The sequence below is a fragment of the Amborella trichopoda genome, chromosome 2, assembly GCF_054954075.1.
Source record: "Amborella trichopoda isolate Santa Cruz 75 chromosome 2, AtrichopodaSantaCruz75HAP2 v2.0, whole genome shotgun sequence".
Lineage (NCBI taxonomy): Eukaryota > Viridiplantae > Streptophyta > Magnoliopsida > Amborellales > Amborellaceae > Amborella > Amborella trichopoda.
In genome coordinates, this window is record NC_142337.1 from 63192637 (window position 1) to 63220183 (window position 27547).

General features: G+C 38.6%; 3 protein-coding genes across 5 annotated transcripts; 2 read left to right on the plus strand and 1 right to left on the minus strand.

Moving 5' to 3' along the window:
- Positions 1 to 1516: 1516 nt before the first annotated feature.
- LOC18445311 (dynein beta chain, ciliary protein) lies at positions 1517 to 14838 on the plus strand. Of its 2 annotated transcripts, none has more exons than XR_016050092.1 (3): positions 1517 to 2054; positions 13077 to 13807; positions 14246 to 14838. XR_016050092.1 is itself a non-coding variant. In XM_011629138.3 (3 exons), exons 1-3 carry the CDS (start codon positions 1895 to 1897, stop codon positions 14513 to 14515), a joined length of 558 nt encoding a protein of 185 aa, XP_011627440.2. In that variant the 5' UTR covers positions 1517 to 1894; the 3' UTR covers positions 14516 to 14838. The 2 variants fall into 2 exon arrangements, 1 of the variants encoding a protein (XP_011627440.2); XM_011629138.3 differs by having other exon boundaries at positions 13077 to 13204.
- Positions 14839 to 15701: 863 nt separating this feature from the next.
- Positions 15702 to 18166, plus strand: LOC18445312 (Photosystem II reaction center PsbP family protein). Its single transcript, XM_006855451.4, has 3 exons — positions 15702 to 16282; positions 17187 to 17400; positions 17640 to 18166. Exons 1-3 carry the CDS (start codon positions 15886 to 15888, stop codon positions 17944 to 17946), a joined length of 918 nt encoding a protein of 305 aa, XP_006855513.2. The 5' UTR covers positions 15702 to 15885; the 3' UTR covers positions 17947 to 18166.
- Positions 18167 to 19364: 1198 nt separating this feature from the next.
- LOC18445313 (putative 26S proteasome non-ATPase regulatory subunit 3) lies at positions 19365 to 27219 on the minus strand. Of its 2 annotated transcripts, none has more exons than XM_006855452.4 (9): positions 27190 to 27219; positions 26642 to 26767; positions 26223 to 26413; positions 22335 to 22472; positions 22092 to 22228; positions 21935 to 21989; positions 21705 to 21815; positions 21187 to 21426; positions 19365 to 20171 (listed from the first exon to the last, which is right to left on the minus strand). In XM_006855452.4, exons 2-9 carry the CDS (start codon positions 26718 to 26720, stop codon positions 19668 to 19670), a joined length of 1455 nt encoding a protein of 484 aa, XP_006855514.1. In that variant the 5' UTR covers positions 26721 to 26767; positions 27190 to 27219; the 3' UTR covers positions 19365 to 19667. The 2 variants fall into 2 exon arrangements, with proteins under 2 accessions (XP_006855514.1, XP_088715517.1); XM_088859391.1 differs by having other exon boundaries at positions 26223 to 26445.
- Positions 27220 to 27547: the final 328 nt, after the last annotated feature.

The following is a 27547-nucleotide window of genomic DNA, read 5'->3' on the forward strand; positions in this document are numbered from 1 at the left end:
GAACTCAAACAAGAAAAATGTTGAGATTAGTCCACCAGCTAATATGAACATATGTGTTCATATGAGCCCAACAGTCCAGATTGAATCTAGGTTGATCTGACGGTCACGACCTCATTTCGTATTTTTTTTTTTTTCTACGAATCCAAATAAGTTGAATTTTTAGGTGTGTATTCTTAAAACATAGGAAAATATAATAAAAATATCAAAAAATAATTTATAAAAAATAAATTGACCATAATACCTTTGAAACGTTTCAAGGGTATTTTGATTAATTTATTTGTTCGAAGTATTTTTAAAATAATTTTTATTAAGTGCGAATTGATGAGAATAATACACAACTAAATTTCAAGTTATTTAGATTTATAGAAAAAATTAAAATTAAAATACGAAATGAAGTTGTGACCGTCAGATTGGCCCAGATTCAATCTGGGCCGCTGGGCTCGTATGTTTATATGAACTAGTGGACGAATCTCAACATTTTCCCTCAATACAATCTCAAATGGTTGACTCGTCAGGGTGTGGTTTCTATAAGGTTGCAACTTTAAACAATCTAATCAAGGTGCATCTCTAAACTTTATCACAACATATAATTTTGGTGTAAAACATTCTAAGGATTAGTTCAAAATCTATTTTCATATCTAGTTATAAAATTTTAAAACTCTAAAAATGATTAAAATCAAGTATATCTATAAACATATGAAAAATCTTAAAAATGTACGGTCTAGATAATGTGTTGCAAGATGTACTATTTTTGGGACTCAAAATTTTTTTTTTTTTTCTCATATTCATATATCTCGCTGTCGAGATGATCAATTTGAGCGTTTTTCAACATTAAAAAAATCATTTCCTATAAATTTTTAGGATGTATATATAATTCTACATTAAGGTTGCAACTTATATAATTTTTTTCCGAATTTTTATACCTAAATTTCTCAAAATTAAATTCTTTGAGAAGGGGCACATGAGTAAATCCAAATTTGTTGCCTCATATCTAAGTTGGTTGTTACATGGGCGCCAGGAGGCCATAAAACCCACATCCTATTATATCATTTTCAAAAGGGAAAAGTTTATATAGAGGTTACGCTCTAAACAATCAAATTAGCACCTCCTTCAAAACTTCTACGGCAAGAGGTTGTTTTGATGCTCAAATACCAATAAATTGATCATCTCCGTACCGAGATACATAGACAGGAGAAAAAAATAGATTTCAAAATTCATAAATAATGCATCTTGTAACACATTTTTTAACCGTTAATTTTCAATATTTTCAAGATTTTATAGATATGCCAAATCTACACTATTTTTTAAGCCTTTAAATTTTACAATAAAAAATAAAAATATAATTTAAAGCCATCACAAAACTTTCCAGTTTTAAAACCATATTTTTCTACACTATTAAAACGTGGGCTCTATAGTTAGATCGTTTAGGGCCTCGGGTCTATACAAACCGCACCGTTTTGATAATAGATCGGAACGTTGAGTTAATCCCCGCAAAGTACAAACCATGAGCTCCCTCACTCTGCAAATTCCGTTATTTCTCTCTTTAAAAATTCCTTTAATCACTCTAAAAATTCCGCTCTTTCTCTCTCTAAAAATTCCTCTCTCTCGCTGCAAAATTTCCGAGCAAATGCTGCTTGCTTGTCTGAAACAAGGAAGTAAACAGGCTTTTAACATGGCAAGAAGAGCGGGGTCCATCGTCCATTGAAGAGGTTCGGCATTCTAACTAACTAGTAAACCCATTTTCTCCATTGAGGAGTGGAAACAGGGTTTTCCAGTGATCATCAGGACCAGAGTTCCATCAATGGCGAAGGACCACGAGAAGATGCTGTGAGAAATAGGGTTTGAGCAATCATCGATGAAATTAGGGTTTCTTTGAAGGCGAAGAAGTGAAGAAATGGGGCAGGCAATGCGCAGAGCAATTAGCAGGGGTGGTAGCAAACCTTCCGAGACATCATCAGCTCGGGTAAAGACTATGGAACAAAGGCCACGAGTTTTTCCATCTGAAACAGAAGCTCCCAATCCTAGTGTTGATGTAGCTAGTGAAGTCAATCCTGGTGAGTTAGCTGGTTTCTAAATCTTCCATTTTTCTTTCTTTTTCCATGTGAATTGTTTATTTGATGTTTGGGAATCTGTTTTTCAGTGCGTTTGGGAACGTAGTTAGAATTGAATTGGTAATCTTTTGAATTAACCAGCTGGATGAAATGGGAAAACATGCGCTTCTCTCATATCCATGCCAATCTTGCATATTATAAAAAAACGAAAAGGATTTACATCTACTTCCTACATGGAGAAATTTACTGAAAAAATCAGGAAGCATGTGTAGAGACCGGTATATCACACTTCAGAATTTCATTCTCATCACTATATGATTGAATCTGTTGTTCTTTATCTTTCATAACTGAAAGTTTTGAGAGATAAGGTAAATTTTTAAATCCATAAGTTGATTGGTTTTCACATTCTAATGCAAGATTTGATGTTCTGTGATAATGATTATTTGAGAAGCTCATTTTAGCCTCCATATTGAATGAGGATTTCAATTTATAAGATCTATTTATGCTTATTATTTGTAGTCTATGCATACAAAGAGACTTGATCGTAGATGTTAAATTTCTTTTCCAACAAACATGTCTCAAAAACTGAATAGTCACATTTCTCAAAACTTTTAGGAAATGTGTCCCTCGTCTGTATCACTTGCATTTCTCTTGAGTTTTACGTGCGTCTTATATGTGCAGTCCCGCAATTTCCCAAGCACTCTTGTAGCAATCTCTCTTCCATATGTTTTATGCACACACAAATTTGAAATGTCAAGCTTCTCAAATTGTGGGACAAGCTTCTCAAATTGTGGGACTACCCTAGATTTTCGGGTCAAAACCTACCAAATATTTAAAATATATGACAGAGCTCAGTATAGGGATTTACCGGAGGAAAAGGAGATTGTTTTGAGTTCTACAATTACGCTAGTGATAATTGTAATTTTCATTGATTGCATGGAACTTTACAAAGTTTTGTGTATTGTTCCTTCGGGGGTGTACAAATTTGCACAAAGTGACACTTTAACAAATAGTGTTTGAAAAAGAAGCACATAATGGTTCTAAAAAGCTGCACAGAAAGATTGTAGACACACGAATTTACGACTTTCTTGGCTTTTCTTGATGTATCGTGATAGAATCTGATGGGGATGCCCTCTCTTGCCATTCCATATGCCTCCCCATTTTCTTCTCTCTAGACATGCTTCGAAGATACCATGGTCCTTTCACCTCTATCTAAAATTTTGGAGGACATCATGCATTCAATCCTCCAGGAATAGTCACTCATTTGCTTTTCCCATGAGATTTTGTTTGTCCAAGTCGTTTTCTGCCAACAATGGACCCCAACATGGGTCATACAATTTTAGATCGGTAGGCAGGGTATTTGCTTCTGCCATGGTTTCATGCATAATTCACAATTGGCCCATAGAAATATAGGATCTCTATTTCTCTGTCATCTCGAAAAACCAATGCATAGTGGTCCTGGATTACCACGAATCCAAGATCAGAGTGTTGTCTTCTTTGGGGAGGAAAACAAGCAATGGAATGACAATGGTTGAACAAATCCATCTAGCAGTACCCCAGAACCATTTTTTTGTAGTAGCCTGTGATATTGCTAAGCCTTTGGTTTGATATAATGATGAGTGCCAAAGTGTTTGAGCAAATCCCAGTTAGCCAATTAATTATAATAGGATAGCCAGCATGTTAGATCTCCACAGCAAGAGGCCATGCTATGGCATGGGTGTGGAAAACCATTCATGGAATATTCCTTCCATAGAAGTTTGAATGATCCAATAAAAACCAAACAACTTAAAGAATAATTTCCAATCTAGAATATGCACCTTACAACGGAGGAACAGGTGAATGACCTATTAAGGCTATTCTGAATGTGGTTGAGATTGTAAGAACTTTGTCGATCACTACTAACCAACCAAAGGCCTGCACTATTTGAAGGGCTGGGATCTCCGACACTTTTCTTGCAAATGCTGGATCTACTATGGATTCACTGAGAATGTGGAAGAACGATTTAACCAAGAAGACCTATTGGCTATTGGACCCACATCAACTTATCAGATCCTCTTAATCATTGCCTTTAAATAATGATGATGATGATAATAATAATAATAAGATACTCTTTGAGTGATCTATAGTTATATACCTTTTTTGATTGCCCCAGAAACTGAATTAGGTCATGGATCAGCTCTTTACTTAGGTCTGTGTTACCTTTGATTCTAACTCTATTTCCATTATTTCTATTCAGAACGTCTGATATTAAGCATTCTTTGTTTTTGGTGATTCTCATCAATCTAAGGAAAGATTGTTCCAATGTCCAGGGTCCAATGATCAGTCCAGAACATTATGGGCATCCCTTAGAAACATATTCCTTTAATTGATTCCTAACTGAGTTGATTCTCTCCAAGCACCTGATACTGCCTGCTGTTTATTTTATTTCTCACCCACCAACCCATTTGATCAGTGCCATATTTTGGGAAAATCACTTATTCCCATATGCCGCTAGTGTCTTCAGCACCTCTCCACAACCTTTCCATTTGTCTTACTGGATTTTCTAATCCTCAGTTCTCCTTTTTTCTTCGGTAAGCCAATTGTATTCTAATTGTTGAGGTGAAACCTATGTTTGTTTTCTCAGTCTCCTCAAAGGGACTACCTTTTGGATATACTCAATCCTGTTTGCTGCAGTAGGCTGCACTATAAAGAGGGGTATAAATGATACAGGGAGGTTAGGTAGAGTTGCTTTTGTGAGAGGTATCCTTCCTTCAATGGGTAGATTTCTCTACCTCTCTATATTATTAATCTCCGCTCAAACCTCTCTATCACTTGATCCCATAGTACTTTTTTAGGTTTATCTACACTCAAAGGCAGCCCCAAGTATTTATTTGGCAGTAGATCAGCTTCACATCCTAGCCCTGGACCTAATTATCCTCCCTCTTTACGGCTGAGATCGATTGCACAGCATCTTATTTTTTAGGCCATATGTGATTTCAAAACATTTTAGAAACAACCAGAAATGTCCAAATATTCATTTTCTGCTTCAATGAAATCAACCGTCGTCAGCATACTAGGTGGGATGTGGTAAGGCCATTTGAACCTTGATTCAGTTTCATATTTTGGATTCTTGACATCATCTGACCGACATTTTTCCCATGATCAAGAACAAGAAGGGTGATGGTGGATGCCCTTGCTGGATGTCGTGGAAGCAAGGAAAAAACCTCAAGGTGCCCTCTTGATTAACACTGAAAAGTGGGCCTAGGAGACAAACCCTTGAATCCACTGACACCTTTTATATCCAAAACCATGGCTTCCAATGTTTGGTCCAGGACGACCTGGCCCACTTGGTCCTCTGCTCTCTCTAGATCCAACAAGTTGACTGTTCCTATGGCGAATATCAATTAGTTTATTGGCAATCAGTGCCCCATCCATTATTATCTGGCAGCCTTTCAAAAAAGCTCCTTCTGGAAAGAAGTTGTCATTGTGAAGCACTTCTCTCTGCGTTTTCGCCAATAAGTACATTGGCCAAATGTTTGTGTGCATTGCTTTATCAAAATAATAAAAATAAATAAATAAATAAATAACTAATAAAAAGAGAGAGTGAGAGAGGAAAACTGCTATGCTAATAGGGCTTATTGGGTGATAATTGTTAAGCTTTGCTGCACCTTCCTTTTTGGTTATTAGTTTTATAAATGTGGAATTCATATTGCTATGCATCTTTTTTCTCTATTATGGAACTTGGTGAATTCTTCTTTATGATCTTCAACAGTGAAGTCAAAGAAGTTCGGGTAGAAGGCCAATAGGTAACCATCTGGGCCAGAAGGGCATTCTTTGCTTAGGTCAAAAATGGCCCTTTTGATCTCCTCTTCGTCAAGAGGATGTTCCAGCCACTGATATCCTCTTTTTTCAGTACCTCACATTGATATTTTTGAGTAATTTCAGTTAGGGGTAAATCACTGGGTGGGTGACAGTAGGGTTCACTCAGTATTGTTGACGTGGCCAAAACTCTATCTATCCACTGTTTGAGTTTTGCCGTAAACATTTGGAGCTTCTTGCATCTGGACTCTGCCCAACTATCTACTCGAAAGGAAGACTGCCAATCTTTTATTAGGTGTGGATGCCCCGCATCTTGAAGCCACTTTAACTCACACTGGATTGGTTGTGGACCGCCAATTATAGGGTTGGTATATAACAGGATTGGTGTGTGATCTGGAAATAGGCTTTGCTGGATGAAAGCAACCCAAACCTGGGTACCTAATTTCCCTTTCCGAAAAGGTCACAAATTGGCCTTTGTTAGAATGGGTTGGTCATGGTGATTCAACCAAATGAAACTAGAGACATTGAGAGGAACAACTAGGAGCTGGTGTTGGGTAATAAAATTTGAGAAACCCACCCTGCTAGCAGATTTTCTTCCATGCTTGATCTTTTCATGATCCCAGCAAGTGATATTGAAATCCCTTCCCAAGCACCCCTGAAGGTTGAAGTGTCTGTGTATGCTTACTTTAACTCCACTCAAAATCTTCTCGGAAAGCAGGTGGCTTGGCTCATTTATCATCGTGAAAAGTCATTTGAAGCTATCTTCTTTACATGAGAAACTAGTAGAAACATAGTAGGAGCTGATTCTTGTTTCTCCACAATGAAGGACCATAGGATCCCAAAGGACCTGCACCGCCTTGGTGCTCCATGTGCTAGTATTGCTGCCCAATCCACTGAGTTTCTGCCTCTGGTTGGGTGTCGGATGTCTAGCTTGGTTTCAGACATCACCAAAATTGCAGGGTTTTTGGAATGAACAAAACTGAAAACTACTCTCTTTTTTTTTTTTGATGGCCCCCAGACCCCTTATATTCCATGCAAGAATTATATTCCATTCAGGCTATATCCTCCTTCCCCCCTCGCCCCTCCCCCAGCCCCCGCGCGGTGGGGGGGGGTTGGGTGGGTACTTTGGGCTTCAGGACTGTTTCTATAGTAATTGATGATTGAGACAAGGATTTTTGGGTTCTCTTGTTACCAATGTTTAAAACAATCGGCCGACTAACTTAGGATCGATCACTAGCTGATCCCGATCTGGCCCGATTCCAATGGTCATGTATGCAGGAATTTTTTTCCAGTGCACTAATCGGCCGACTACTCGGACAAATTGGCCGATTAGTGCACTAATCGACGATTTGTTCTAAAAATCGACCGATAAGTACACTGTCACAGTGCAGAGTCTGCAAAGTTGTCCTCATAATATTTTTTTATGTATTTCTCTTTTTTTTTTTCAATTCCCTATTCTTTTATTTCCCTACTTAAAACTTTATATATTATTACTAATTTTTTGACACGGTTTCTATTAGGCCAGCCCGCATATTGTAAAAATGTGTGTTTGGCAATAGATATATTTTGTGAACATAATTTGATCCTAATTTTTAGAGAATATATAATATTTAACATGGACAGCATGAATATGAAAAAAAAAAAAAATTTGAAAACTAGAAAGAATAATTGTATTAAGAAAATATTTGGACCGTTAGTTACAATTGTTTTTATATGGACCACCTATTTGCATCTATCTTTAAGATGGATGCTTTATACATCTGGACCGCATTTTGTAGAAATGCGGTTCAACCCACATGAAATAATTTTCCCAAATTTTTTATTTGCTAATTGCAAGGTTCGCCGTCTTGGGTGAGCAGACTCAGATTCACCAGAGTTGGTCGGGCACGGCAAGGTGCCAAGCCTGTAAGTCCCTCAAATCGGGGGATATAAAATTTATTCGTTGTTCATTTGATTTGATCTTCAATCTAATAGTTACACCACTAACCCCCCAGGGGCACATAGACACAATTATGAGAGAGAGAGAGATGGAAATTTATCAAAATTGTCACAAAGAGACAAACAATTTTATATTTTACCTATATTTTTAAAGGATTGTATACAATGAGACCATTTACCTTTTATACAAGGTGGTCACAATTCCTTACTACCATTTGATGTGAATTTTGATAGCTTGGATGTGTCACAAAGTTCGAGAAAATTTCTTTTGACGTTTGAGCTTGGTCAATGGAATAATTGCAGCCACCCAACTTTACATCCAATGGTCAAGATTATTGTGACCACCTTGTATAAAAGGTATATGGTCTCACTCTATACTTTCCCTATTTTTAATTGAATTCCAAAATACCCAAAAAAACAAACTTGGTCTTGAGTTGATATAGTAAATTATCTTATAATACTATATCATATTATATTGCATATTATACACTTATGTTTATTTTATTAATATAATTCATATTATATAATATAAATTGATTACATATTATATATATTTTTAATATATACTTATTATATATTGATCACCGAAAAAGTATTGCTTCAGGTGCCCTAATCATTTTCTCCGAAAGCCAATTATGCTTATAATAGTTATTTTTTTTGTTTTTTTTATGTGACAATATAAAACAACAATACATGTAAATTTTAAACATTTTTTACAATTTTTTTGATATTTTTTTGGGATTTTTTGAGTATTATGGGATTTTTTTATCAAAATAAGATTTTTAAGAAAAAATCGGGGCACTAATTGGCAGATCTAGTCGAAATCGGTCGGACTAATCGGATAGGGCGAGGACTGACTAATCGGCCCGATCCGTTGTTTTGAGCACTGGTTGTTACTCACGCTTTTTTGGAGCGTTTCTCTTGGGTTGGTATATAACCGTGGATTGCTGGAAGGTCCTTGCAATTCCTACATCATGGAATCGAGATTCCCTATGGCAAGGATTGAGCTCCCTTGATATAGGATCATGTGGATGATGATCCTAACCACAAGGACCTTCCATGAGTCCACGATTCAGGGGAACCAGACCAGTTCCCGTTCCCATGAACGCACCCGAACCAGACAAACTATTATCTCCTGTTGTTTCCTCTAGGATAGACCCATTGCGCCCACCATTTCCTCCACTCGATCCATTCCTTCTACAAATTCTTTATTCTTTTGCAGAATCTATAGTAATGTCAGAGTCCAAGTAGTCATCTTCTACCATATCTGCTTCTTGTTTTCAGATTGGGAAAGTGGATTGTCCCATGGCATTGCACGAAGAGATTTTACATTTGGATGGTCGTACTCTGAGGAGGAAGAAGAGGGATTCCGGTGAGGTTTTCTGGTTGCAAGAGACAGCTTATAAGATTGTGGCCAAAGTATTGGCTACTCGAATCTGATAAATGCTTAGCCTGGTTATTTCCCCTCAACATGGGGCTTTTGTGAAAGACCGCCAGAATCTGGATGGAGCGTTGGTAGCCCATGGGTGCATCCATTCTAGGCACCTTGCTAAGTTGCCTGGCCTCATTGTGAAACTTGACTGGCCCAAAGCATTTGACCACGTGGATTGGGGGTTCTATAATGTGGGCGCACTCAATGGCTTCAAGTTCAGGACAGATGGGCCCTCCATCTCTCACCTCCAATATGCTGATGATAGCTTGGTGCTTTGTAGAGTGTCCCACCAGGAAACCTCTGTCCTTCACCGGTTCCTTAAGATTTTTGAGTGGGCCACGGGATTCAAGATCAATTTGGGAATGTCAAAAATGATCGGGATAGCTCTTAATCCCTTGTTCACTCAAGCTCTGGACGACAGTTGGCTGCACAACTGACAACCTTCCCTCCTCTTATCTTGGGCTCCCCCTTTGCTTAGGCAAACCTAAGCTCAATGCTTGGGATCACATTATCGACAAGTTAGATCCTAGGTTCGCTTCCTGGAAAGTCTGTTTCCTATTGCCGGTTGGTAGAACTACACTCACTAAGGCGACTCTCACAAGCATCCCTGTTTTTCAAGTAGTGAGTGCTTTGATGTGTAGCCAAGCTACACAAGCCAGTGGCTTTGCTCGTTGCCTACACTGCCTTCACTGGACCGGACGGTAAGGCGACCTCCCTTACAGTCCCTCTTCAGAATGCTGGTGACAGTCCTTAATCGCCTTAATTCTCTCATGACGAGATTTCTGTGGGAAGGAGATTGTGACAATCGCAAGTTCCATCTGTTATCTTGGGACAAAGTGTGCTCTCCTAGGAAACTAAGGAGGGCTTGGCATTCGCAACCTCAAGCTTATTAACTCTGCCCCCTGGGTAAATGGTGGTGGCGCCTGGCCATGCTTTCCAACCACCTGTGGCAGTCGGTCCTCCAACACAAATACCGCATACCACCTGAGTCATGGTTGCCTCCACCTAGGTTGTATAACAGAATGTTAGGCATTTGGTCTACTTTGCAAAGCATTCGCAACATCTTCGATCCCAACACTCGTGTGGTTGTGCGCGATGGCCTGCAGACAAAATTTTGGTATGACCTGTGGCTAGGTGCATCTTGCTTCCCTTCTCTCCTGCGGCTACCTCTTAATAGGCAGGAGTTAGTGGCGAACGTGTTCCAAGTGCTTGGTTCTAGGCGTGTATGGACACCGACCTTTAGAACGCAGCAGACCGAGAACGAACTGCCTGATCCCCTTAACCTGTCATCACTCTTGGACTCGACCTTTTTACCCACCTCGGGCTGTGACAGGCTTATTTGGTGCCCTTCTCCCTCGGGAGTTTTTTCGGTCTCCTCCTATCGCAAGTTCAGCCTGGACCCAACCTTTCCCCTTAAACCCCCTTCTGTTGCAGCCAAGGCTTGGTTTTCTCTCGTGCCCCCCAAAATTCCATTTTTTAATTTGGTTGGCCCTCCATCAAAGAGCGATCACTGTCGATCAACTTCAGAGAAGAGGGATCCAGCTGCCTAATCGATGCATGATGTGTTTTGAAGCTGAGGAAACTAATGATCATCTGTTTATTCACTGCCCTCTGGCCGCTGAGCTGTGGAGCCGTCTTCTCTCGCTGTTCCATTGGCAGTGGGTTACACCACAGTCCATCCCCTGGCCAAAATCGGGTATTCTTCTTTGGAAAGCTTCCTCCATGGCTCTTATTTGGAAGGTCTGGATTGAGCGCAATAACTTCCAAGGCCAATATAGGTCCACCAATATTCTCTTCGACAAAATCAGAGTCTTGGTTTCCTTTTGGGCTGCAAATCATAAGTATTTCACAGGGATCCAAACTGCGGCCTTCTTGTGCGATTGGCTCCCTCTGTGTTGTCTCTTGCAGTTCAGGATTGCTCGATTATCCTTCTGGACCCCTCCTGACCCTGGGACAATCAAACTAAATTTTGATGGGTGCTCGCTAGGCAACCCAGGGCCGCCTGGTATTGGTAATCTATTCCAGAATAATGAGGGCCACGTTCTAGGCGCCTATTCCAAATCTATCGGCCATGATGATGCGCAAGCAGCAGAAGCACTCACCATCCTAGAAGGTATTCGGCTGTTCAGAATCTTCAGACAAAGCTGGTCCCGTTCTCTGATAGCTGAGGGAGACCCTTCGTCGGCGAGCACCTACCCGTGGACACTCGCCCATATTTTTGAAGAAACAGCCCAGCTTTGCTCGGGGATTTCTGTCTCTTGGAATCATGTATGGCGAGAGAGTAACTCTCTTGCGGATGTCTTGGCCAAAGAGGGAGCTGCAATCCTGGAGCCTGAGTAGTTCGGGGCTCCTTATGCGTCCCGTTTTAGATGGGAGCATTCTGTTTTACTTCTTGCTTTTTCTGTTTGTTCAACTCCCCTTTTCAAGGGATATAGCTTGTAACAACAATTTATAGTAAAACAAATGTTATCGTTCTAAAACAAGAGACACCGGATTCAATCGATGAGGAGAATGGCATGAAAGTTCATATGTATATATATTTTTTTGAAGATGTTAACCTTTGTATTAATTGAAGTGTAATATTACAAAAATGTGCTGCCCGTGGCCTGGGAGCTATGTACACCAAATATTGGCTCCTCACAATTGGGAGCTCTGTACAAAGGGACCCTCAGGGTTGTCTTTTGTTTATGTTGAGTAGACTCTGGGGAACTGGATTCTTTTCTTGCACTGTGTTTTTCCAGATTTTGCTTGTTCTGGGTTCATTTTTTTTACTAGTTGTCTTCCTTTCCCTGAATCATACCTTGTTTAACGCCTCGTGATCTGGGCAACCTATTCAAATGACAAAACTTCAGTGGTCCTTTAAGAGCCTCAGTGCGTGGCCACACCATCCATCTCCATGCTCATTTAGTAGGCATGTCAGATCATGTGACACTGGCTAAGGTGAAGGGCTTTAAGATTCTTTTTGTTTCGTTAAATTTAAAATTCTTGGAATGGTAATTATTTATGTGCTACCATTCCTCTTATTTTCCTAGTGGTTCACTTGCCTGAATTTGAGGTGCAGTGTACAAAAACACAGCTCGGCCAATGTACTCGGAGGCCTAGGCGAGTTATTCAGCCGAGTCCATGTCATGTTAAAAAAAAGGGCATAACAAAAGGAAATAAGGTATATATATATAATAAGATATCTATTCTTGTCATGCATACCGAAGTAGCATACTTGTAAAATGATGTGGGGCCTCAAAAAGAAGTTGAGGTATCGAACCATGCCCATTGCACGTTATTTTGTGAACCCCATGTTCAAACCTCAGTTTAATGGTGCTTATTTTTTTTTATAAAAAAAAGGAACCCCTCTTAATTGTTTAATTAAATCATCGAAGCTTAATGAGGCTTATTTTTTTAATAAAATAAGACGGGATCATGCTTTTTTTTATTTTTAATAAAATAAAATAGGTCTATTTTTAAATAGAAAAATGGGATCATGTCTGGCGGTATTTGAACCATAGACGCGAGGCTGCTGAGGTGTACATAATAGCCAATAAGTCAATTAGACACTGTTTGAATAAAGCTGGTGATACATAATATTTATAAAAACTCGGTACATAGTACTCGACCTTGCCTATAGGCCGAGGCTGAGTCTCCTTGGCCGAGTCCAAAAACATTGCTGAGGTGATTCACAAAACTCTGCATTCTTATTAATAACTGAATTTACATCATGTATTCTAGGAATTCTTTGAAGTTGCTGTTGTTTTTTAACTTTGTTATAATGGATATGAAAATGTTTGACGAATTCTTAAAAGGTGTTCTTTACTGGATCGGCTTCTAGACATGTAGTACCTTATGTCTTGATTTTGTTTCAGAGATCACCCCAAGGAGTGCAAATGAAGGTGCTGTTCTTGAGGAAAGAGATCCAGGATATGATGCTATGCTAAGCCAGATGGTAGGGAGAATTATAACAAAGCCAGGAGGAAAACTCGAAATGGGTGAGGTAAGTTTATTCCTGAATTTATTAGATTTTATTTTAGTCAGTTTGCTTTGGCGAGATCATATCATTTTTGTCAAGCAATATGTAGTGATATTGAAGCATCGTAGCTGTGTTACTTCATCAGGAACTTGTGTATGTTTTATGCAAGAACTTCCTAACGTGACAGATGTATTGAAGAATTGTGAATAATATTCTTCTACAGAGCTTTGAAATTTTCAGGAACTTCTCTGTTCTATGCAAGACTCCTCATTTCATGTTTTACAAGATTAGGCTGTCACTCCAACTTCAGATATATTCAGGCGTTGATGAGAGCCGGCATCCACTCTTAGGGAACTGTTAATTCTATTTGTTGGAACATTTAAAGCTGAATGTTCCAATGAGCAGGATTATTCATTATACTATTATCAGCCATTCTAGCGTTTAAGTTCCTTTATATTGTGTATCCTATGTCTTGCTTTGCCTTTTAGTATGGCCAAAGTCGTTCTCTTTCAGAGTTGGGATGGGTGATCTCATTTGTTTTGTCATTCTCTAGGAATAATAATATCTTGAGTACTTTGGAAGGGTTTACTGTCAGCTTGATTTCTGAGGAACTGCATCTCATTCTTGGTAGGTACTTTTTTAAAATATAAGAAAGGTTTCAAGTGTAATGCAGTTTATAGTTTTTAGAAATTTATTTTGTGGATCAGAATCCTCAAGAGGTAGGTTTTAATTGGACACAATCCCCAAGGTTTGGAGTAGAGAATCCTAAAGAATTAGTTTAAGAAGGAAGAAAGAGATGCCATATTCAGATTTACAAAGAATTGACATATCCAAGATATGAACTACACATACATGCAGTGCCTGCATTGGCATAAAGCATGCATTACTCTCTCTCTCTCTCTCTCTCTCTCTCTCTGTGCACTTGTGCGTGGATATGTTCACAAAGTGTGAGGTTTTGTGTGTGCTATATGTGGCACATAAAACTTGAATTCAGAAATAAATTAATCTGTTATCTGTTTTACTGTAGCTTAATGATGAGGTTTTTGTGCTTTAACTTGTTCTTAGGCGTTTGTGGTGGAGAAATACAAGAGACCACTGCCGAAGCTTCGGGACACTAAGGCAGATGCAGGAAGAGACGAGAAAAGTGTAGTGGCTCCAGGCACTCTTAATGTCTCACAACTTCGGCAAGTGTTCCTCCTTCATCAAGGCAAAGATGGCGGATCAATGGGTGTTCAGCAAATTGCTGAGAAACTCAGAGTGGATGCTGCACATGTTGAAAATATTTTGCGCCACCTCTCCCTACCACCAGAAAGCAACAAAGAAACAGAGAAATAGTCAAGTGGAAAATGTTGTTGTAGAACTTGAGAGAGAGAGACCTGTTGGTTTGGTTAGTGATATCTGTGGAGATGCTCTCAGTGTACTTGACCTTGGAGTTGGCGGAAGTTCTTCTGAGGTACCTGGCTTTAGAGCCAACTGAGTTGCACTTGTGAAACTTCCATGGAAAATACAGGTGAAAACACAGTTTTTCCCTTTTTGTATTTCTTATTTGTTATGAGAGAGTCGTGTGTAAATGCCGGATCGATCAAATAGTCACCCTTCAAACATTTGTTGTTTTTATATCTATATTCTAATAAATGCAGTTGCTTCTCTCCTTTTAACTTGATCTTGTGGAATGGATTATGTATTCTTTGCATCATTTGATTGTCATGGAGTAGAGGGCGCACTATAGTCGATCTTAATTAGTTGGGAAAAAGTTTTGACGCTGATGATGATGGATTAGAAAGCTATCTCTCTATATGAAAAAGTGGTGCTTCTGATGCCCATTTCTCTTTAATAAAATTTGGTCCCATATTTTTTGGTTTTTAGGCAGTTAATGAACAATAAATGCATTTCTCTATTGTCCTTTTATCACAAATATGCCAGCTGCATACAAGAAACTATGGATATTTTACAGAAAGTAAACAATTATGCTTAAGAAATTCTTTTAAGGAAAAAGATCATTTAAGCTAACCCGGTTTGTATTTGTGCTACTTTTTGTTGGACCCAAGTTTTCACGAATTTTTATTCACTCTTTAGATATCAAATTAGATGGTTTGAGGTGAATCACAAAATCCAAATTTTTTTTTTAGAATTTTATATCTATTCAATGACACTCTTATAACCACCAATTTTGAAAATTTAAGAAACAATAATTATTATAACCTCCATGTACAAAAAATAAATAGTCCCTTTATAAAAAATGCTCGAACCATCTATGATGGATACAGGTTATCTATTTGGTGAAAAGTAGATGCATGCCTTCGAGAACTTAAAATACTTCTTTTTCGATTCAAAGATGTGCAAAATTTGATCCTGAAATCCTTCTAGCAAAGTGTCTTAGAGGTTCGCTTATGCATAAGCCATTGTAGTTTTTTTTTTTTTTTGGGCTTCCCCTTGTTCTTAGGCGCAGAGAGGAGGCTCTTCTGGTTTCCTTCCAAACTCCAAAGTTAAGTAAAGAGTTACAAGTGGGAGGAGCATTTTTTTGTTATTTTCTTATTTTTAGAGCATCAATCTCAGTGGCAATCCCGAATTTTCCAGAAAACAAGGGCCCATTTTAATTCCTTGTTAGAAGGGGAATACAGTTATTGGTCTATTCTCCGGAACTAGTGGCCCTCATATTTTATCCACTCTGCAGATTTAATAGGCCTTTCTGAGTGAAGCATACAATGGCTTTACGCTTACACCATCACCACATCTTCTCATCCAAACCCACGTTGCCGGAAATTCCAAATTCTTGCCGGAAAGTCATGACCCAACAAAAATTTCCAGCCACTCACCCAGCGGAATTTCCAAAATACGGTCAGAAGATCATTAGGCAACAGCAATTTTTAGGTGAGGACCAAAAGACGCCTGCAGAGAAGTTCGCACCCCTCGCTGCTGTTTTCAGGCGCCGGCTGGTTGTTGGGATTGCATCGGCTTCGTTGGTTGCATTTGGTGCCAATTTTGGGGGAATTATGAGTTCGGTGCTCGGATTATCTCCTGAAAGTGGCCGGAATCTTAAACTGGATGTGATTTATCCCATTGATGGTTATTCTAGATGCTACGAGCCCTCTAAGGGCTTTGGTAACGTGTCTCCCTTTGTCTAAAGACCAAATTTTGGTTTTCGGGGTTTTTATTTTTTAATTAGTATTTCATCAATTTGTTTTGCCTTATATCGATGAAGATGTAGGGCAAATTTTATAAGACAGCTGCGAGGTCAGTTTTATTCTATGAAACGAAAATGTTGGTGAAAAACCAATGGACATATAGAATGAGTGTAGTGGAGATGAGGATATTGATGTATGAATAACAAGATAAAAATGTATAGAATTCGAAATTAATACATTCGGATAAATTTAGGTGTGGTATCAAGGCAATAAGATGAGAGATAGTAGACTTAGGTGCGGTGGCCATTTATGATGCAAACCCAGTATATCACCTGTTAGGAGATGCAAGTTGGTCTAAATTAGTCCAGGTGGAAGGCTCAAAAAAAACAATGGATTGGTAAAAAATGACATGGTTGGAAGTAGTGAGAAAAAATACAGGGACTTATGACCTCACGGAAAGTATGCCCCTTAATAGAACAGATTGGCGAACTAAAATTTGTATAGCCAACTCCAATTAGATAGGAAAAAAACTTTGACCATGGTGATAATTTCATCAATTTGTTCCGGTCATCTTAGAATTTTATAGTACAAAAAATTGGTGTGCTGTCAAGAATAGGTTCAAGGTTAGGAGGTCAAGGTAGTAATTTTATTCCTACCACGGGAGGATCCCTTTCCCCACCTGAATTGCCTCAAAAAAATAAAAATAATATATATACAAGCTGATCAAAATCCCTTCGATTTTTCATGTTATTCCTTTGAGTTTTGCAATTTCTCTGCGAAATTGCTTATTCTCGAGATTATTTCTTTACAAAATTGTTTAATTTTTGGTACACCATGTCAAAACTTGTCCTCATATTCTCTTTCATTTTCTTTCTTGCCAGAATTTATTTATCCGTCAAGCTGGGTCGGAGATCGAAGATTATTATATAGAGCAGTCGAAAGGGCAGAATTGGAAAGATCACTCGACCCCCCACCTGTTGACGATAGCCTCCGGCCCCGCAATTTCACAGAGCCGGTCGTCGCATTTGGACCACCAGGATCAAGTGGCGAGCTCAACGTCAGCGTCATCGTCTCTCCAGTCCCTTCCAATTTCTCGTACGCCTGCAATCTAACATTTTCCCATTTTTTCATTTCTACTTTCTTTTTATGGCTGATTCTTTTTCTAATTCTGACCGTCAAAACCTTTTTCCAACTGATTAAAGTCTTTTTTTGATTCTCGAATGAATGGAAATACAAAGATGATCAGGTACCCTTTCATTGGTTTAACTGATGAATTTCCATTTGTTCTCAATCTCTCACCTATTAACTTACCATTGATGACCACCATTTTGCAGAATCGAAGACTTTGGTGGTGAAAAGGAGATTGCTGAGAAAATAGTTAAAAAGATCACCGGCAAACGCTCAGATATCACAGCAACCGTGTTCGATTCAAAGGCAACTCAAGATCCCATGAGCAGAATCAATTACTATAACTTGGAGTTTAAAGTCGAAAGTCCTTCATTTTGCAGGCACAACGTTGCGGTTTTTGCGGCAAAAAATGGCCGGCTGTTCACGATAAATGCACAAACACCAGAGGCAAAGTGGCCTAAAGTGCAACAAGGGTTCTACAAAATTGCAGATTCGTTTAGCTTGATTTCTTGACCGAGGACTAACTAGGTCTTAAAATAAAAGGAAAACTGCATCCTCATTCACAGGTTTTGTATAAAGATATAAGCAAGGAAAATTGTTTCATGCAGACTGGATCACGTTTCTAGAATATGCAGAGGTATAAAGATGGATGCAAATAGATGGTCCATCTAAAAACAAGTGCAACTAATTGTCAAAATGTTTTTTTAATATAATTATTATTTTTAATTTTCAATTGTATTTATTTATTCATATTCATGATCTTCATGTTAAAGATTATATATTCTTTAAAATGTTGGATGAATTTACATTTAAAAAAAATATTTATTGCCAAGTCCACATTTCATTTCTACAATATGCTGGCCGCATAGAAACCGGGTCCTATAAGTAATCAAAGAAGGAAACAATAAAGAATATATGGGCTCGCATGATATACAGCCATTAATGAGACTGAAGTGCAACATTCATTCTGAGAAATCAGGAAATTTCAAATCAATACTCTCTCTATCTATCTCCCCGTGTGCACGGCGCGCGCACACATGAAATCCATCCGAAAATTTCACATGCCAACGCAAAAAAGTAATCACTAAAAAGTAATTAAACAATAACTCAAATGAAAATTTGACCCCAAATCTCTATTCTATGTCATTCATGCATTCTATATCGTTCATGATTCCGCCGCTTTTCCCAAAAGACAAAAAGATTTAAACCCACACCCGCCATCTGTGCGCCAAAAAAAATGACGTCCCAATATTTGCACGAGTTGTCCAATTTTTGGAGGAATAGATCTAGATGTCAACGACTCAAAATCAATTTTTTTTCTTTCTTTTTCATATCAAAAAAATCATCTATTGATACTTGAATCCCAAAATTTTGAATGAAAAGTTTCTCCCAAGTAGCAATTTTGCCCAATGGAATTGCTCTACACTGCAGACGCATGATATATACACTCATTTTTATTTTGGAGTAAGTATTTTACCCTTTAGTCACAAGGGGAAACAGACGTAAAAATCCCAGCTCACCCACTGAAAACAGTGAAAATAGCGACAAACAAATTCACATACCATTACAAGCACATGAACAGAACCCAATAAGTTTCTCCAGACGAACCAAGCCGTCTCAACATCAACGCAAATAAATAAATAAGGAAGTTGAGCCTCAACAACTTTTCTGTTCACCTTCCAACGGAGTTGATCAGGTTCGATGTTGTTTGGCTCTTAAAGCCCTATTTTCTTCATCAATCAGTTTTGGCCCTAAAAGAATTTAATGAGCTTCTCCCTTCTGTATGTATGTTTGTGCATGCGCAAGGGAATGAGAGTGTGTGGGTGCGTTTGTGTTTGTGTGTGTGAGAGAGAGAGAGAGAGAGAGAGAGAGGGAGACAGTTGCACTTATGAACATATGCCAACTCCACCACTACATCAAATATGCACGTATGCAGCACCAAGAAGCACATAATCTGTATAAAGATTGGCCTTCGTACGGAAAAAAAGAAAGAGTCCTGAAATTATAACTGGCAGGGAAATAATTGAACCCACTTCTCACAAGAGAGCAGTGATCAAGATGACTCCCCACAAACTAGCTCAAGTAAAATACACTGAAAGAAATGGTCCACTAGTTTGCATGGTAGCATTACAGGTAAAAATATCTTAAGAAACGAGACAACCCAATTCAAGATTCACTAGAACCATAAAAGTGGTTGAAACAAAAAGGGACGAGGAAAACAAAGTACCGGATACTCAAAACTCATCGTCGTCCTCCTCAGCAATATGCTTGGCAAGCTCCTGTTCCTGTTGCTGGCGCTCACGTCTCTTCTCAGCGCTCTCCTTCTCCTTGTGCGAGTTGGGTGGGAACCGAAGGGCTCTCACTGCCTCGTTATGCATGTTTAGGCAAAAGGCAATTCTCGAATTGAAAGCAGCTTGAGGCTCATTGGTCGAGTATATGTCCCCTGTCTCCTTTGAGAGCACCCATCCTTTTGCATGGTCAATAGTGGCATCAATTGCCCCATCCCTAATGGCCTTGGCCACAATGCTCTCAGCATCAGCAACTGAGTCGAGCCTGAGCTTTGAAGCCACATCCGCAAGAGAGATGCGCGAATATGAGATACTGATGTTCCGAAGGCCAGTTCTTATGACGTTGTGTCTAAGGCGCACAATGAGATTGTGGGTGCGGTCCTTGCTGAATGTGGCTGAGTATTTGTCTGCAACACTTCGGAATAGCTCCAAGTCTCCAATGCGCACCGCCTGCACCAAAAAAAATTCCGCAAACTTCTTTTTTAGCAAAGAAAAATCTTAAGTAAATCAAAAGATTTTTTATTTATACGTTTTAACCAATATCCAAAAACATCAAAATAAGGAAAAATTGAAAAGAAAAAATTGCATTTCTTTGTTCCTCAAAAAAAAAAAAAGAAGCGCTTCTTTCCTTATAATTTCGACAAAATTTAACAAAGTTGGATGTACTTTCAAACAAAGAAAAAAACCCAAGAAAGGCTATAATCTACTTTCCCCTGAGAAGACAAGAAACACTGAATAATGGAAACTTTAGGGTCACAACCGCCCCAAGAGATTATGGGCAATGACATAGAGTGGATCCCACCAGGGTAGGACATGATCCCTAATGATGGGTCGCACATTCGTCGTCCTCCATCACCATCCATCATTTTACTGGATGGTTATGACCACAATGGACTATGGTTTTCCATAGCCCTCTGGGCTGTAGTAAGTTTTCCTTTTCATAAACCCAACAATATCAATAAATATCGAACTAAATTTTGTGTGATAGATTTACTCAGAGAAAAGAAAAAGTTTGTGCCGTAGATGAATGATATAGAACCAGATAGAGGCCATCTTTCCTAATTTTTAAACTACACAAAGGCAAGATCCTATATGAACCCTGACATTCATGGTAGCAATCCCATACTCCTCAAAACGGACCAAAAGGACAGGCATAGCACACTTGGCATCCAGAAAATCATAGGCAAAAAGTCATCATATAACCCCATGCACCTTAATATAGGCTTTCAGAAGTCTGCAGCTATAAACATCCTTTGATGGGGATAATATGACAATTTTAGACCGAAGACATTCCAGTTTCCAAGGGTAATGCAACTTTCCTTTGGGTCGTTGTCAAGAAACATTAGGCACAAGCACCTATTATGTATTTACTAGCAGCAAAACCTCTTTAGTTAAGTGCATAGAAACAGAAAAGCAAACATTTACTAAAATAATATAACAAGAAGTTCAGTCAGAAGAAACCTACATTGGTCAACTCAAAGTAGGGTCTCAAAGCTTTCTTCATCCCATTTTGCATGAAGACAGTCCTCTCTGGGATCTCCCCAAGTAAGAGACGAACAATGGCCGCCCATTTGTTGCACTGGATACGAAAACCACGGGCTGCAACCGGGGCTTTGCGGGCAGCTTGTAAAAGACTCTCCTTAGCATCGGTATACTCCAACTGTATCGTCCGGATCCTTCCCAAATAATACAGATAGCGGCAGAACTGCACACACACACACACATCAAATGGAGTCGTGGTGGTAGCACCCCGCATCCTAGTCACCACATTGTGGTTTCCATTCCCACCACTAACATCACCCCACTAACACCTTCAAAAGGCTAACTCATAATCTACTTGGAAAAAACAGGTCGGGGCCTGTCTTCCCCACTGAATTACCCCCAAAAAAAAACAGTAAAAAATAGCAGGAATATGACAATAAAATGTACAGAATTTTCTTTTTTTTCTCTAATTCAATGAAGCCACAATTATCATAGACTTACCTGTTGGTTCGAGTGGGCCTCGAATCGTGGGGCTTTTGAGCGCAGCTTCTCTGCCTGGTCGTACAAATTGTAGTGCAAATAATTTCTGAGAAGTAGATTCAGAAGAGTTTCCTGCATAAACAGATGCGTTATGTTGGTATTCCTTCCAGCTGCAAGCTTACAATCAATGTACTGCAAAAATTATTTTTACAATAAATAGAGCTGTAAAAACTCCAAAATGTGAAGGACACCTGGCCAAGCTCATCATGGCGCATTGTCGCTGTGCGATGCAAAGCCAAAAGGGTTCTGAAAAGGAAAAATGAATGTCATGATGCAAATATGAAACATGAATATGATCATTGCAATTCCGTGCCTGTTTATGTTGAGTAAAGGAGGACTAGAACGAACCCACGAATTTCACCCAGACTGTCAGTTAACTCATAGCTGTACGAGTAATAAAAGTAGAGTCTGGCAGCCAAAACATCGATGGTTCTTCGGTTTAGCTGCTTCACCCGAGTGATTGCAGCAGACGAGCAAGATTTTGCCTGGAAGATATATAACTATGCTCAGTTTGGTAACAAGAGATTGCAATCTCAGTATTAGACTACTGAATGCAAACACCACTCCTGTGGCATTTGCATGTTTACAAACCTCATTATATCTCTTCTGGTCAATCAAGAAAATCAACACCAACAGGTAGCAATAGATCTCTAGCTCCGGCAATGAATACTTGCCAGGAGCTTGAGTCCCGGAAGAGGCAGTATCCACTTCCATATCATGCTCATCATCCTGCAACAGCAACACACGCAGTATAAGCAATTAAAACCTGAGGAAAAGCTTTTTTTTTCATCTAGATAAAAGTTAAGAGAACCACAAGGAATAGTAAATAAAAATAAAAAAATCAAGGCCCAAACATTAGATGTTGCTCATATAAGATGAACTCCACATTAAAAGATGGGTATGAGTGTGCTCCAGACCAAACGAAAAAGATGGGTATGAGTGTGCTCAAGGTTGATAGCAAATAAACTATCATCACAAAGAAACTGCCACACTAAGTAGAAGTACCCCATATTACCCATAGTTTTGCTACTCTGGCATCACCTTATTACGAGGGTAAACTAAGGTAAACACCAGTTTTCCATAATCCTATGTAAGATCCAGAAGTACCTAATTTGTATCAGATCCATTCAATAGAGATGAACCGAACTCTTAAGTGATGACATTCAGGCCAAGAATCTTGCATAAATCAGAATCCCAAAAATAATCCACGAACAAGATTTCCAGGATAGTTTTCAATCACTAGCTTTATGTTCTGACCATGTATTGAAGTATCATCCAGTGGTCAACTTTTCATGGATAGAGATCAATGACCAGCTATGGTTATCCTTTTTTAATAAGAAAGGTACCAATAATGATGGCATTAATGAATCAGAAATGAGTAATGACACTTCCTCACAGAAGCCTTTTGTGGTAATTCCACAATATCCTTATTATTTTAATGGTGGCCAACTCAGAGGTTCTTATCCATCCGGTTAATACCATTGCATAAGGGGGACAAAAGGAAAAAGAAGTATACAGCTTAACACCGCATTTTATAACAGGAAAAAGAAAGCGAGGCTTGTTTCTAGATTGATTAAAAGGCAACAAAGTGATGAGGCAGAGTGAGTTTTTATAGCTTGAATTCTGTACATCTGACAAATGCAGGCTTAAGTTACTGAAGATGATTACAGACCAAACACAAGATGATGAAGGGTCTCACATCATACTCATGCACAGCGTACGACACATATAAAAAAGGAAAATGGACTATATCAGCTCTGTCTTACCAACTATAAGCCTCCCCATCCCATCCACTTCCCTATGGATATGAGAGGATGAGACTAGGTCATCACTATACAGCTTCGAAATCCCTTCTACAGTATGCTGATGTTTTAAGGCGTTAGCTTTCCCCAAATGACCCATCAACTCAACATTCAGGTAAAACCGAACAAATCATTAGCCACTAGCCTAACCAGTTCTAATCATCATTATTAAGGATTTCTATTGGATTTCTATATAAAATAAACACTTTTATCTAATTTGCATTGCATCTAGAGGTCTTAAATCATTTATTCGTTCTATTTCACTTCCCTAACATGCTACTAGAGTCAGTTCCATTCCAAACAGCGTAAATTGGGTTAGGTCCTTTTGCATAATGGAGCTGGGGATCATAGAAGATCTGGATTGCACTAGAGATGCACATGTAAGAGGAATAATTTCAGCTAGGCTAGTGATGCAATCAAGTCGGCATAGTGTTGGTGGGGATACTCTTATACTTGCTGTTTATCAGCAGATAGAACCAATCAATCACCCTCCAATCCATCTTGAAGGCTTCTCTAAGACTTCCATGCCTACTGCAAATTGCAAGTATAAAATCTATCCAAATATTGATTTGTTTAAGTTGAGACTAGAACCAAAGGGATCTCATAACTTGAGGAAGCTCTCTCAAAGGAGAATTGGATGAAGAAATAAGCAAATAACAACTCAAAAAGTTCTCTACTTCTAAAATATTCAAAATTTGCATCCAATAAGTTGGTTGACATAGTGCTCATTGTAGGAATGTAGATACCATGCCATTAGACATTAACACTAGAGTTCTAGACTATGTACGATGGATGAAAGTCATTCTGAAAAAAAAAAGACTGAGGTGAGATAGACTTTTATACGTTGGGACAGAAAAATACTTCCCTCCAACATGGTGTTTCAAATCCTATAGGTCAAACCAAGTTGTCTTACTCAAATGGTTTTAAAATGCGGCCGCATCATGCGGTATGCGGTGGGCTCCGCATCAAAACTGACCGCATATGCGCTTTTGACCTATGCGCCGCATCAGGCCGCATCATAGCCGCATCCCGCATCACACCCGATCCCCTTCCGCGCGAAATTTTTTTCGATTTTGCCCCTCGGGGAGGGGCAAAATGGTCTTTTTGACCATCCAAAAACGGGAGAAACTGTTTGGGGGGTATTAAACCCCCTAAACGATGACTTCCAGCCACTTTTGTGGCTTTTTTTGCATCAAATTGAGGGGGAAAAAAATTGGCAAAAATTTATTTTTCATTCAAAATTGACCCTCAAAATGGATGATTGTATTAAGTTATTAACTATTAACTATTCTTGAGCTTGACTTTTGGTTTGTAATATCACTATTTTGTGCTTATGGTTGTTCATGGTTGTGCTTATGGTGCAAATTTGTGCTTATGGTTGTTGATTGTTGAATGTTTTATGAAGCTAGTTTCTAGTTTCTATTAGGGGATAGTGGATAACTAGATACAGAATCTCCCACAGCTAATAATTTTGAAGTTAATCATTAAACTAAAATACCTACTATCACATATATCACCTCTATATTTTTTCCTATGCATAAACCTATTTTTTTAGAATTTTTTAAAAAATTTTACATTTATTGACCGCATCATCGTGATGCACCCGCATCCGGGCCGCATCAGCCCCCCCCCACCGCTTTTGGTCGCATCCCGCATTTTAAAACACTGCTTACTCATAGGTGAATTATGTAATAAGGATTCAATCGTAGTTCTATAGAAGAAGTAAAACTCAAAGCCTCATAAAAAATATGACACCCAAAATTAAAAATCATATCTTATAATGAGAACCGACAAGATAATTTGTAAAGGACAATGCAAAATGCTTAGTTCAGGATCACTGGGTTCTCAATTGCTTGAACGAAATCCTCAACCATCAGAGCATTGTCATCTCACATACTGTATAGCACTTATCAATTAGCATAGCATAAAAAATTTTAAAATTAGCAAGGACTTCTTTAGGGGAGTTCCATATGAAAAACATTATTGATGCCAAATGTTAAAGATTATAGAATTTAGGTAAGCCATAGTGGATCTTGTTTTTCTTCCTTTTTCTGATAGGTCAGAAATACATGGCCTCATTTGATACTTTTCCACAAAACCAAAGCAATTTTACCAAAGCAAGTATAACATATCACTTTAGGTTGGTACACAGAACGGCAGGAAGATCCCGACTTACATGCCATAAAAGAGATTCACAACCTAAACCAATCCAAGTCCGTTTTTTCTCTCCCATAAATAAGCTATAAAGTACTGATAATTTAGTCACGAACTAAAAGAAGCAAAAAAAGTATGTTGGGATTAAGTTACCAAATGCTAAACATGAAGAGAACAGCGCATGAATCAAGGAAACAAAGAAAAAATACTAGGACAACTAGGAATTTGCCTGTGAAGAATAGCTAGCACTTCCATACCTATCTACAATCAAATTTCACAAGAAAAAAACTCCTAAAAAGTATCTTTTGTACAACAAATCCCAGCTTTCTTCACAAAAACTAAGAGTCCACTCTGAAAAATACCCACCAAACATGCCTATGGTTCCCAAAATTTTGATAGAGGTGTAAAGCTATAGCGCTTGATTATGAAAAATGATCAAATTGAGGGACACAAAATAGACATGGAGCAAAAACCTTAGACAAACCAAACAAGCAAAAACCAGAAAGAGTTTTTCGCCATTTACCTTGGGGAGATACGAGGTCAACCGCACAAAAACCTCAGACCCAGGTGCCAGAACAGAGTGAAGAAAGGAAGAGAGCACAGGCGCTTTAAGCTTGCGCCTCAATGCAATAGTGTGGCGAACAGCACGCAAAACTCTTCGAACCTCCTTTGTAAAAGCCCCAGTCTCAATTAGGGTGGCAATCTCCTTCAGATCTGGAAACCACATTTCATAAAATTATGTACAACTAAAATTGCAGATAGAGAAATTGCAGTAGTGAAAAGAAAAATATAGAGGAGAGAGAGTACAATGATAGACAGACAGAGAGGGAGAGACTGCAACGGTACAAATAGAGAGAGAGAGAGAGAAGGACAAGACTTTAGTGAGAGGAAGTCTAGAGAAAATGAACCCTAAAGAACCCTCAAGAGGGGTAGCATGATTACGCTGAAGAACAGGCGAAGCAGCAGAAGAAACGGAGTTGGAAGGGGCAGGGGGTTCCTTCATCTCCACATCTTGAGTCATTGTCCTCTCTCTGTAAAAGCTTGCGATAGAAGTAGATAGATTTTCTCCTGTTGCGTAGTAAGAATCACAGTAAGAGAGAGAAACCACAAGCAACAAGACATACCAGATAAAATGCTCATAAAACTAACCAAAATTTATATAGATTTCAAGCAAATTTCACAATGAAACCCATATTTCGTTTCAAACACCAAAAACCTAATTTTTCGGACAAAATTACACTGCTTTGTTAATTGGAATACGGGCTGAACTAAATTCGTCCACTGTAAATAAAATCAAACTCTCATCAAGATCAATGGATGTATCTTGCTCCAATTAAGAAAAAAAATCACAAAAAAAAAAAAAAAAGGAGAGAGAAAGGGAGAGGTGGAAATCAAGTCACAGACCATATGGTGATTAACCATGAGCTTCCATTAAAGCATAAATTGAATAAAATACGATAAAAACAAATGAGAATGGAAATAAAACTTACAATACTAGTTCTTCCTCCTCGTACGAAAGCAGAAAGAGAAAGCGGTATGTGGAAGCCCAACTTATAAGCTGATAATAAAGTGCACAACGATGGCTCGGTTGTTGAAAGTACCCCTGGTTGTGTTATCAATGACGAACGGATCCCTAGCTTCGATGGGAAATGTTTCCATGCTTCCCTACAGCATTCAAGATCCATGCTTCCCTTACCATCTGGCCGTCCAATTTTGATCAAGTCAGCCACTCACTATTCCATCCTAGATCATCTCAAAGTATTTTATTTTTAGTTATTTAAAGTATTTTATTTTTAATTATTTAAATATAAATTTTAGGAATGTGAAGCTTGGTACATGCCTTCTTCT